The sequence below is a fragment of the Strix aluco genome, chromosome 17 (genome assembly GCF_031877795.1).
Source record: "Strix aluco isolate bStrAlu1 chromosome 17, bStrAlu1.hap1, whole genome shotgun sequence".
Taxonomy (NCBI): domain Eukaryota; kingdom Metazoa; phylum Chordata; class Aves; order Strigiformes; family Strigidae; genus Strix; species Strix aluco.
The window spans coordinates 1,377,645-1,389,291 of NC_133947.1; the positions used below are offsets into that span (position 1 = coordinate 1,377,645).

Below are 11,647 nucleotides of genomic sequence, written 5' to 3' on the forward strand. Positions count from 1 at the left end.
AAGCGCTGCCTGCACAGAGCAGCACAGGCAGCCCCGTCCCCCGGCGCTCAGCCCTGCTTGCCCCAGGCGAGGTGATGCCCACGGGCTTTCTCCATGGGAAAGGAGCAACAGGGAGCTGACCCCGAGGGAAGGACGATGCTCTTGAACAGCAGCAGCTGCAACACCCAAACATCAGCCGGGGATTATCCACAGTCTCTCTCTGCCTTCTGCCGGGCCCTGGGTCATACCCAGCAGACGCGGCTCAGCACACGGGTCAGCCAGTTGCCCCGGCGCTGCCGGCTGCCGTTCCCAGCACGGAGGGCTCGCGGGTTGCCAGCGGGGCAGGCGATTGGGAAATCTGTTTCCTCTTCTGCTCGTTACGACACTGCAGCGGGCGCATCCAACGGGAGCAGTGAGGCAGCGGGAAAGTATGAAGGTCAGGGGAGGTTGTGGTTTGCGTGACGGAGGGGACCCCGGCTGATGCGTCTCTACCTGCTCCGAGCACCACCGCTCTGCTGCCGCCTTCCCTGGGGCATCACCCACCCCCCGGGGAGCAGCTCTCCACGAGATGCGTGGCCCCACGGATCCCGTTCCAGGGTAAAAGAGGGAGGAAAACGGCCACGTGCAGCTTCCCCTGTATTTGCACGGGCAGGAGGGTTGGTGCAAGAGCTGGGCATGAATCCTCACAAACACGTGCAAGTCATCCGGGGCACTGGCTGCTCCTGGGGGGGCTTCGCTCGGCTCTTGCAGCATCGCTCCCGCTCCCGGCTTTGCCCACAAAGAGGACGCGGCTGCTCCGACGATGGCACCGGTGTGTCCGGCAGCCAATGTGACGCACTTGCCTTGCAGCACTAATGAGCCGGCTCTGCAATCCTCGCCACCTCGTTAATGACTTGGCCGCTGCATCCCAGTCGGGGCCGTGCTGTCCGTTACCTCCCACGTAGCTTGCAGGCCCCTAACTCGCATTAGGGGAGCTGCTTTCATGTGGCCAGTGGTTTTCATCATCAACAAGCCACAGAGCAAGCGAGACACTGGAGCAGAGGAAGGAGCCAACAGGGAGCCAGGCAACATGGCCTGGCGCGGCAAGGCACCGCGGGCACTGAAAAGGCAGCTTTGATGTGGCGGCAGCCAGCCCCGGGGCCGTGGGCTCAGGTATGGCGGGGACCTGGCTCCCAGGAGGGTCCCGTGGCAAGGGGACACATGGAAGCATCCCGCTTTACCCTGTGCTGTGCCCATGGAGGGGCTGCTCGGGCCTGGGGGGACTCGGCACCAAAAGTTGCCCCTTGTGTGTGGTCCGGGGAAGCCAGCACAACATGGGGAAGGGAAAATAAATTAAGGATGGACACGGTGGTGAGGGCTCAGGAGGACAAGCTGATGGTCAGACAGGAGCGTGTGGTGATGGGTGTGAGGGCAGGCAGCAGATGGTGGGTGAGCAGGGATGGCAGCAAGTTGGATGGAAAAATGAAAGCTTGGTAGAGTTTGTGTGTGATTCCTGCCGCCTCTCACCCCAGCGCGGCACCGCTGGCTCCCGCCGTCACCAATCCCAAACATCCACACGCTCCAGCACCTGTGGCGGGTCCGCAGGCGGGCGGGGAAGCCCGTTAGTGGCACTGGGATACAGGATTTAGGATCAAGTTTCTGGAGGAAGACCCACGATTTCAAATTCTGCCTCAGGAGGGGGCATTGGAACAAAGCTACCGGTACCCGCCTCGCCCGCCCAGGGACCGGCTGTGCCGGGAAAGTGAAATGTGGATGCCGTCAAAGCCTGCAACCGCGGCTGCTGCCCGCCGGGAGCGAGCCGTGGGGCGGAAACGCTGCCTGCTGCTGTGAATCACAAGCCCAGCGCTGGAAAAGCTCCGGCTGAGGCATTTCCTGCTGTTCTCATCTCATCCCCATCCGATGCCTCCCCTCGCAAAGCTCCCGTGCTGAAATCCCAGCCCCGTGGAAAATCAGCAGTAGTTTTCCTGCCGAGTCCGGCACGGCCGGTGCAGCTCACTCAAGTTTTCAAGTTGTTTTTGGCGGACCCGGGACTGGCGGGGGGGTGTGGTGGTTCCCCGGCCGACACGGCGACAGTTTGTGCGAACGGGCAGCGCCGAGCCGCGGGGGCTGCCGGGCAGGCAGGCCTGGCCGGTCTGCGGTCGATTGTTCAGCCTCAGTGACTTCTTGAGGGGGAAATGGAAAGAGCGAACAGTGCGAGTTAATTAATTGACGCATAATGAAGTCAAGATGAGCGTCCCCAAGGAGCTGGAGGTCGGATTGGGAAAGCAGCAGATGATGGTGTTCCCCGGCATGGGGCTGCTTCACCCTGACCCCCAGCCTCCTGCCAGCCACGCTGAGGACAGCAGCTGTGGCGCAGAGGCAGGAAAAAAAGCCCCTGAATGCCTTTCTGTGGCCACTTCAACAGAATTTAAATGTTACAAATACTGCGGCCCGGAGAAAGGAGCTGTGGAAGGAATGAAATAACCACATCGATGACCGTTCGGTGCTTTGGTGCCTTCCGTCCCGGTGGAATGGCACGGCAGAGCCTGCCACAGACTCTAAGGCTTTTCTAACAAGTGTTGAGGAAGAGTCAGGGGCAGAGGAAGGAAAGGATCTGGGGGTTCTAACTGACAATCAGCTGACCATGAGCCAGCAGTGTGCCCGGGTGGCCAAGAAAGCCAACGGCATCCTGGCTTGGATTAGAAATAGTGTGACCAGCAGAAGCAGGGAGGTGACAGTCCCCCTGTGCTCTGCACTGGTGAGGCCACACCTGGAGTGTCGTGTCCAGTTTTGGGCACCTCAATACGAGAGAGATCTCGAGGGGCTGGAGCGAGGGCAGAGGAGGGCAACGAGCTGGGGAAGGGCCTGGAGAATAAATCCTGTGAGGAGAGATTGAAGGAGCTGGGGCTGTTCAGTGTGAGGAGGAGAAGGGGAGGGGAGACCTCATCACTCTCTACAGCTCCCTGAAAGGACGTTGTGGAGAGGTTGGTGCTGGTCTCTTCTCCCAGGGAATTAGTGACAGAACAAGAGGGAACGGCTTTAAACTGCAACAGGGGAGGTTCAGACTGGACATGAGGGAAAAATGTTTCACCAAAAGAGTGGTCAGAGAGTGGAACAGGCTGCCCAGGGAGGGGGTGGAGTCCCCATCCCTGGGGGTGTTTAAGGGCTGTTTGGATGAGCTGTGGGGGGATGTGGGGTAGGGGAGAACGTTGTAGAGTCGGGCTGAGGGTTGGACTCGCTGATCCCGAGGGGCTTTTCCAACCTGAATGATTCTGGGATTCTGTGAGGAAGAGCCGGGGCCAGGGGCAGACGCAGGGGCAGGGAAGGAGGGTCGGGCAGACCCCAGCCCGCAGGTGCTGGATGGTGTCGGCGGGCACAGCCGCCCTCGGCGGGGCCCGTCCCGCCCGCTGTGGGAAAAAATATTAAATTTCCCGGCGGTAAAACCCAGCCCCGCGCCGCGGCCGGAGCCCCCGGGCCGGCGCTGGGGGGGCGGGCCCGGGCCTTGCGCAGCGGACGGGGGCCCTCTAGTGAGGGGCGGCCCGGCCCGGCCCCGCTCCGCCCCGGCCTGTCCGCTGCGCGCTCCGCTCCCCGCCGCGGGCCCGGCCCGGTGCTTGGGGCCCGGCCCGGCGTTTGGGGCCTTGCCCGGGAGGCTCCTCCGCGGGCCCGGCTCGGCGCGGCCATGGCGGGGCTGGAGCCGCTGTACGCTTGGGCGAGAGCCGCCGTCTCCCGGCCGCAGGACGCGCTGATCTGCGGTGTCCACTGGGAGCTGGTCCGGCATGGCTACCGCTGCCTCGGTGCTGGCGACCAGGTACGGGCAGTGCCGGGCCCCGCCGGGCTCCTCCGCCGCGGAGGCCGTGTAGGCCGCAGCCGATCCCCGGCCTTTCCTAGCGCCGCTCGCCGCCGCCGCTCGGCCGAGCCCGGCGCCCGCTGCCGGCGGCGGGGGGGGGGGGGGGGGGGGGGGGGGGGGGGGGCGGCGCCGAGGGTGTCGGGGGCAGCCGGGTCGGTGTGGGGACTGAGGGGCCTCAGTGCTGTTGGGGGGGACCGGAGCGGGGTGTTGCGGTGCTGGGGGCTGGGGGGGTCCCGTTGCTGGGGGGGGTTCAGTGCAGCGTCGGTTGGTGGGAGATTGGGCCTGGTGCGGGGGCCGGTCAGTGTGATATCAGAAAGGGGACCAGTGTGGTATTGGGGGGAGCTTGGTGCTGAGGGGGAGCCCCATACCAAGAGGGGGGTGTCCAGTGCAGTGTTGGGGAGGAAATGTGGTGCCAGGGGGGTCCCGGTGTTGAGGGGGCCCTGGTGCAATAGCAGGGAGGGAACCGGTGTGGTGCTGGATCCAGTGCTGAGGTGGGGGTCTAGTGGGTTGGGAGCCTGGTGCGGTGCTGGGGGGGTGTTGGGAGGGTGCTGGGGGGGGGGGGCTGTGGTGGGGGTGCAGGGTACTGTCTTGGCAGAGAAACCCCTCGATATCGGGGAAAAGGGCAGTGTGGGGCAGTGCCCCCCGGCAGCACCGCTGTGGGGCTGGGACAAACAGGATGAGAGCCTTCCTCCCCACCACAGACAGCTCTGGGGAGTCCGGAGGTGCCAGGCAGGGAAGAGCATCATCCCCCAGTCTGGGTCGTTGTTGCCTCCTCTTGCTTGGTAAAGGGTGGTTGTGTCCCTCCTGTTCCAGCGCAGGGACCCTGTGGGAGGCTGGCAAGCTGGCAGGGCCAGCCCGTGGGAAATAAAACCCTGCCTGTGCAGTTAAAACCTGGAAGGCCCTGAGAGATCCCCTCCCGGAGACCTCGATCCCCTCCCAGATCTCTCTGTGCAGCCGAGACAGGTCCCCGCAGCCCTGCGGCGTGCTGGGCTCACGTGCAGGGTCTCAGCAGCGTGTCTGTTCCGTTGCAGCCGGGTCCTGATGAGAAGAAGTCGGAGCTGCTGCCCGCCGGCTGGGAAGCCAACAAGGAGGTGTATACGCTGCGCTACAAGTCCGCGGACGATGCCCGTGAGCTGCTGCTGAAGGCCATCATGGTGGAAGACAGTATGATCCTCAATGTCATGGTGAATGCCCCCGCTGGTCCCTGGGGGTTTGGGGTCCTTTGGGAGCAGCGGCTGCAAAGAACAGCAGGCCCCGTTTCTTAACTTTTTGCTGTTACTGGTTCTACCTTTCAGCGGTGTTTGTCCCTCAGGATGGGGCAGACCCGGGGGGTGTTAGAGGCTGCCTGTGCGGCAGAGCTGTGGCCCAGCATGAAGCTGGTCGCACACTGGCTGCATCGGGGCAGCGATGCAGTTTGCCTTGCACGCTCTGGCCCAGGAGTTGCCCCATTTCTGTCCCTTTCCCAGCTCAGGACTTTTCTGCAGTTCTCCTGGCCCCAACAAGCACGTGCCCGGGGTGGTTTTGCTCAGTCTTTCACCCTTCACAGCCTGGACTGGGGGAGGGAGCAGGGAGAGCCTTGCTGTACGCAGGAGTTTGCTCCTGGGGATTCGGGCACAGCACAGGGACGTGGCAGGAAGCTGGTGAGCCCATTCTTTGTGTCCCAAGCCCCCGGCTGTGGCTGCTTGTTCCCTCATTCCCGGCTCTCCAGGCTGCTGACTCCACGCCTTACCTGTCTTTTGCCAGGATCGCAGTTCTCAGAAAGTGGCAGATGTGACCTTGGCAGTGGCCGACTACATCAACCCAGAACACCTGGATGATTTCCACAAGTAATCTTACTTCTCTTGTGTTTTCTGCAGAAAATGTCTCACTGGCATGGGGAGGGGGGCAGAGACCAGGTTAGGAGGAGCCTGGACGACTTTTCTACCCAGTGCAAACCCCGGGGATGGACCAGCCAGCTCTGAAATGCAGCCAGAGCTCCCTCCCCTACCCCCCTCTGCCCTGCTGGCGGGCAGGAGAGATTTAGGGGATAGTGGGACCGTGGGTCGGAGCCCAGGGGAGAGTCATCCCAACTGGGAACGGGCCAGCTCAGCCCAGCACTTTTATTTCCAGAGCACTGCCTGCCTGTCTGTGCTGAGTGGACACTGCCCAGGAGTGCTACAGCTTCAACCGTGTCCCAAACACCCTGTGGCCTTGCTAAAGACCAGTGCCACTGTGGTTTCCTCCAGTCCAAACTGGTCAGGTTGTGACCACAGCACAAGGCAGTCCCCTGGGCTTGGTGACATCTCTGCCATCTTAAATTGGGGTGAGGGCTTTAGTGCCACTGTGTACTGTTACTCTTGCCCATCCCCTCTGTGCTGCCAGCTGGGGATGTGTTTTTATGCCAGGGATGCGTTTGGGTCTGGCCATCCCCTCAGCACCCCTCTCGCAGCCTGTCCAGCACCTCATGCCCAGGTGCCGTGGCCTCCCCAGCCCACCGCCTTCCCTCTCCTCCCCGCAGGCTGTACAAGAACACCGAGGAGCTGAGGACAAGGATTGCTTCGGGCATCATCGCTCCCCTTGGGGCCCCTGCAGAAAAGGCCAAAAAGGAGCCTGCGGCTGAGAAGAAGGATCCTGAGTTGCATTATGACCCCCTCAGGGTCCCTCCCCGGCAGCCAGCAGGCACGAGAGCACCATCCTGGTGAGTGAGGAGCGGATGGCTGCTGACAGTCCTCCCTTAGACAGGACGTGGTTCTGGCACAGCTCTCCAAGCTACACCCCCAGTCCCCATCTTGCACACATGGCACGAAGAGGATGCAAACCTCCCCAGCCAGTTTCAGCCTTGTTGGCTGAATGCTTGGGTTTGATTTTGCTTGCCGGCTGTGGGATGGCCTGATTTGGAGCTGTGTGGTGGCTTGACGCTCCTTTGGCATCGCCTGGGGGTGTAGCTGGAGACCTTCTCCTTGCTCTCCTGACACCGCTTGCCCTTTGAAACCCTTTGCTGGCCAAGCTGGGGAGAGGGGACACGTAGCACTTGCTTCACTGTCGGTGCCTGGCCCCTCCCTGCCCCACCATCCCTTGTAGGTGACAGGCGGGCTCCCTCCTCCCTCGCGCCACAAGCCGTAATCCCCTTTGCCTGGAAGTCAGAGACACTGCGGTGGCTCTGCCACCTCTGGGGCACCGGCCATGGCTTCTGCCTGGCGTGTCACCTCTTGATTCTTTAACCCCCCCGGCTGTCTGCTGGCACTCAGGGTGCCAGATACTTCTTGGGGAGGCCTGGGCAGACAGGCCGGAGCTGGGCACGGCTCTGAAACCGTGTTATTGGCACACGGTATTGGCAAGGAGCTGTGACAGCTGGCTGCAGGCTCACCACCCCACTGTCCTCACACTCCTGGAAAGCCAGACTCATTGTGCCTCTGGCTGGGACTGTCTGGAGAGCCTGGCCTAGGCTGGCATTGCTCGGGAAGCTGCTGGCATGGAAACTCCCAGCGTCCACAGACAGCTCCGGCCCAGAGCACTGGGAACAGCGGGGCCCCCGTCATCCCAGCCAGCGCCCTGCCAGCCAGTCTCCCCTTCACTGAACGTCTCGCTGTGTTCTGTGTTTCAGGCCTTCCCCCTCGAGCCCCTTTGCTGTTGGTGGGGCAGACCTGGACCCTTTTGGGTGAGTATGGCTGGGAGAGGTTGTGCTTTGCATACCCAGGGAGCATCCCCTGCTCTGGGGGTATGGGGGTGGCTGGGGACCTTCTCTGGAGTCCAGCGAGGTGTCTCTAAGTGCGGACAGCGATGGGACAATCGCTCAGTGAGTTGCAAGGGACCAGTTGACAGTTGCTAAACCTCAGTGTGGTTCTAATATTGTAATAAGATCCCATCTCTTGCATAGATGATAGGTTGCAATCTGTGTCTGTTTAATAATCAGCTTGTATTCATTTAACATGCAGTAATGCCTTCAGTAAATCAAAGCTGAATACGTCGTTAAGTGAATGTAAGCCTCTAATTTAAAATGTTACCAGCTGCTGTGTCTACAGCCCAGCAGTCTGGAGAAGGGGAGGCTTAAAGCCGAGTCCACAGATTTTCCAGTCCTGGTTGTGAGCCTCCCGGCTGTCTGAGGCACTCGAGAGCACCTGGGCAGAAGCAGGGCTGTCCAGGGCACTGATCCTCACAGATACATCCCTGTGGCTTTGGTTTGGTCGGACAAGGAGAACCTGTCAGATTCCATCCCAGTTTAAAGCACGTAGTCAGACAAAACCCAGCTCTTGGAGGCGTGGCAGAGCATCCTTCGGCCCAGGGGAGCCCTCGCTGGAACTGCTCTCCTGTGGGGATGGCATTTTTTCCCCCTCTTGCAAGAGTTGATTCTCTGTGGGTTGGGCCAGCTGAAAACATCCTGCCTGGCTGAAAGCAGAGGCCTGGAGCCTGGGAGGCTGAAAGGAAACCAAATAGCACGAGGAGAGGGGGTTCAATTGCGGGGGGGACACACACTGTTTCTCTTGCTGCCTCCAGCCCTTCATCAGAAGTTTCTCTGTAAATGACAAAAAAGATCGTAAATAGAAGCAGATTTGTGTGCTGACACCTGCCAGCGCTGGGGCTGGAGACCCAGACTCCCAGGCATATGCTTGTGGGGCCTGGCTGTCCCGGGGCGCTTCGGGCAGCCGGCCTGGCCTAATGGAACTCATTAACGCCGTTGTTAATGACTTGTATGATGGCAGTGGTGTCCAGAGGCTCCAGCTGAGTTTGCACAAAGCCGCCTGTGAGGAATGGCACTCACAGCGTGGGGCAGCTCCGAGGAGCCGCCATGGTCAGCAAATGGCTGCCAGGCAGCTCTTTGGAAAAGCTGGCGGGAGCTCTTGCGACACTGCGCAGGGCAGGACCTGCTGCTCGCCCGGGAGAGCAGAGAGCGGGGACGGGAGGCAGCGAGGGCTGGCGGGTCCAACGCTTCCTCCCCAGGACGGCCAATTGCCCACTGGGACTTACCAGCCATTATTGAGGCCCTAAACCGGCTCCTCACAGGAACTGGGGGAAGAGGGAAGCTGCCTCCCCGCTGCGCCGAGTGTCTGGGGTGGGGTGGGCGAGGGCTGTGGCTTCCCTGTGTGGGTCTCCCCATAGGCTTTGGGGTACGCTGGCACCGCGGTGCCCCAGAGCTGGGTGTTTGCTGGTGCCCTGACTTGCCCACCCGCTTTGCAGCCAGAAAACTCCCACCTTAGCGTGAGGATGAGCCGTGAGTCGCATCCTGCCCTTGAGCTGGTGCTGCGGCATGGCGCAGGCGGGTCTGCAGGGTGACCCCGGGCAGGAGCAGGGTGCGATGCTTTTGGGTTCCCTCCTGGTGCAGGTAGCAGCCTGGGGATGGGCTTGGGATGCCCCAGGAGCCAGAGGGGCAGCAGGGCAAGGATCCGGCGTGCCTCAGCACTCTTACACACACGGATGTGCCCACGTGAAGGGCTGTCTGTCTGTCTGTCTGTCAGCTGTGGGCTCGCCTCGCCCGTGTCGCAGCGGGTCAGGGGTGTTTTCCCCCCCACCTGCCGCGTGTCGGTTTAACCCGAGGTTTGGCACAGGGACGCGCTTTGCTCCCCTCTCACTGGTGCCAGGCTCAGCTCCGGCTCTTTCCTCTCCCCAGAGGTCGGAGTGGGGGAATGATCGTGGATCCTCTCCGGTCTGGCATCCCGCAGCCCGGCATTGACCCATCGTCGGGCATCCCAGGCCGGCTTCCCCCGGGAGCGGTTCCACCAGGCGCCAGATTCGACCCCTTTGGCCCGTTGGGGGCTGGGAGATCCGGGTAGGTATTTTGGCCGTGCCTGGTATCCCCGGCCACTCTCTGGGCTGCCCCAACATCTCCTGGCTCGTCCCTGTTGCTGCAGGACTGAGCTCTCCTGAATTTCATTCCAGGCCAGATCCCGACCACCTTCCCCCTCCAGGCTATGACGACATGTTCATGTGAGGAGTCACCGGCTGTGGCCGGAGCGCTTCCCCCTCTTCGGTGGACTTTGATCTTTTCAGCAGCGTTTTTCTCCTCCCCGTTCGAGGCCACGTTCCCCGTGTGCCAGACCAGCGACAGAGGTTTCCCTGTGTGCAGAACAAGAGGCAGTAGGTTGTTTCTTTCTGTGCTCCTCTGAGGGCGCCCGGCCGTTTGCACCCAGCCGAGAGGGTCCTGCCCTGCGCCAGGCAGCAGCTCGGGGTGTAGCGTGGCGCTTCGAGAAGGGGCTGGGTGCTGTGGGGTTTCCTCCTCTGCTTCTCCCCGGGTGGCCCCGCTTTTGCTGCGGGGTTACACAAGTGGTCGGCACCGAGGAGGGAGCTGGCTTCTTGCCTCTCCGGGCGTGGCAGAGCGGAGTCCAGCACCGAGCCGGGGCCTTTCTGGGGGTGCGCGCGGGGGGCTCGCTCGGCTGTGGGGTTTGCTTTGCAGGAGGGGTTTATAGGAACACGTTTCCCTGCCATCAGCACGAGGCTGATGTGGCTCTGCCCAGCTGAGCTCTGCCAAAGGGAGCATGGTTGAGATCTGTGTGGCTCAGGCTCCTGAGCTTTCTGGAAACCCCCTCCCTTCCCCGCAGCTCGCCCCGTGCCCCCCCCCCCCCCCCCCCCCCCAATCATTTAATTTTGGGGCTGCAGCTTGTCTGTCCTGTCAAGGATTCACACTATTTTTTCCTTCTCATGGTTTGATTTCTTGGAAGGATGTTCATGAGATTGAAATAAAAACCTGCCAGCAGTGCTGTGTCGGTGCTTGGGCCCCCTTTGAGAAGGGAAGCCCCAACGCTCTGCCCAGGCTGCGCCTGCCCTCCCCGAGGCAGAGGATTCACGCTGGGAACCTGCTTTGTACCTTCCCCAAAGCAGCGGCGCTTTTTCCAAGACAATGTGACTGTATTAAGAAAATTAAGTGGAGAACAGCCCGGCCTTGGCCCTGGCTGTGCTCCTCGCGGTAATTGGCTCTCCGGGGTATCGACTGCTGGCGGTGCGCTGCATGCAGCCGCGCTGGCATGACTAAAAAGGGGGAAGTGATCCCCACGTCTATCTCTTTTCCCCAAAGACTTTTTCCTTTTAAAACCCCTTTTCCTACAAATGCAACTCATAAAGCTGAGTTATGGCGTGTGCCAGCCCGGGGAGTGCGGAGGCCATAGAAATTTGGCACTGGGGACAGTGGGAGCGTCCCCTGTGTCTCTCCAGGGCTCGTGTGTGGCCCCCACCCGTGTTTGCAAGAGCTTTGGTGTGGGCTCAGACCCGGTGGGGACGCGCCGTTGCTGCTGCGTGTCCCTGGGGTGCGCGGGGGCCAGTCCCAGGGGTGAGCCGAGCAGATGGTGGCTGCGCTTGCGGCACGGGTGGGACGGAGGGCAAGAGCCAGGGCTGGGCGAGATATCGCTGCTGCTCGTCCCCTCTGTCCCCACCGGCTGCGGGGCAGCCTGAGCCCATCCCCAGCTTTACCCCGGGAGAAAGGAGCCCCCGACCTTGCTGCCTGGGGTTGAGCGACGCAGGGTGCTGGGGGAGAGGGAACGGCTTTGGCCTTATCAGCGGGGGCCCCCCTCTGCGGGAGGCGGCTGTTTGCTGCGCCTGAATTAATCATGTTCTGCAACCTTTCGGGAGGGAGAGGTGCAGCCGGCTTTGATGGGGCTAATTAAAGCGAGCCAGCGCCGCGAGAGGCTGCGGCGGGTCCTGATAAACAATCTTTTGTCTGCAGTGCTCAGCCCCGGCGGGTTCGTGGTGCAGCTGGGGGAGCAGGTGGGAAAGGAGACGGGGCTTCAAAGAGGGCGAGTGCCCAGTGGCGAGCCGGGCCCACTGCGGGCCCGTGCCTGAGCCTTGGGGTTCCTGGCTGGCCACTCTGCCGAGAGGATGGGAAAAGCAGGGGTTAGAGGGTGGTGGGGACAGGAAAGCATCCCTGCGCCTGGCGAC

General features: G+C 62.0%; 1 protein-coding gene across 1 annotated transcript; it reads left to right on the forward strand.

Moving 5' to 3' along the window:
- Positions 1-3,477: 3,477 nt before the first annotated feature.
- On the forward strand, positions 3,478-10,472 carry PSMF1 (proteasome inhibitor subunit 1). Its single transcript, XM_074843673.1, has 7 exons — positions 3,478-3,766; positions 4,837-4,989; positions 5,549-5,631; positions 6,303-6,482; positions 7,389-7,442; positions 9,390-9,548; positions 9,659-10,472. The coding sequence occupies exons 1-7, from the start codon at positions 3,638-3,640 to the stop codon at positions 9,708-9,710; spliced, it is 810 nt and encodes a 269-aa protein (XP_074699774.1). The 5' UTR covers positions 3,478-3,637; the 3' UTR covers positions 9,711-10,472.
- The last annotated feature ends 1,175 nt before the right edge of the window (positions 10,473-11,647 follow it).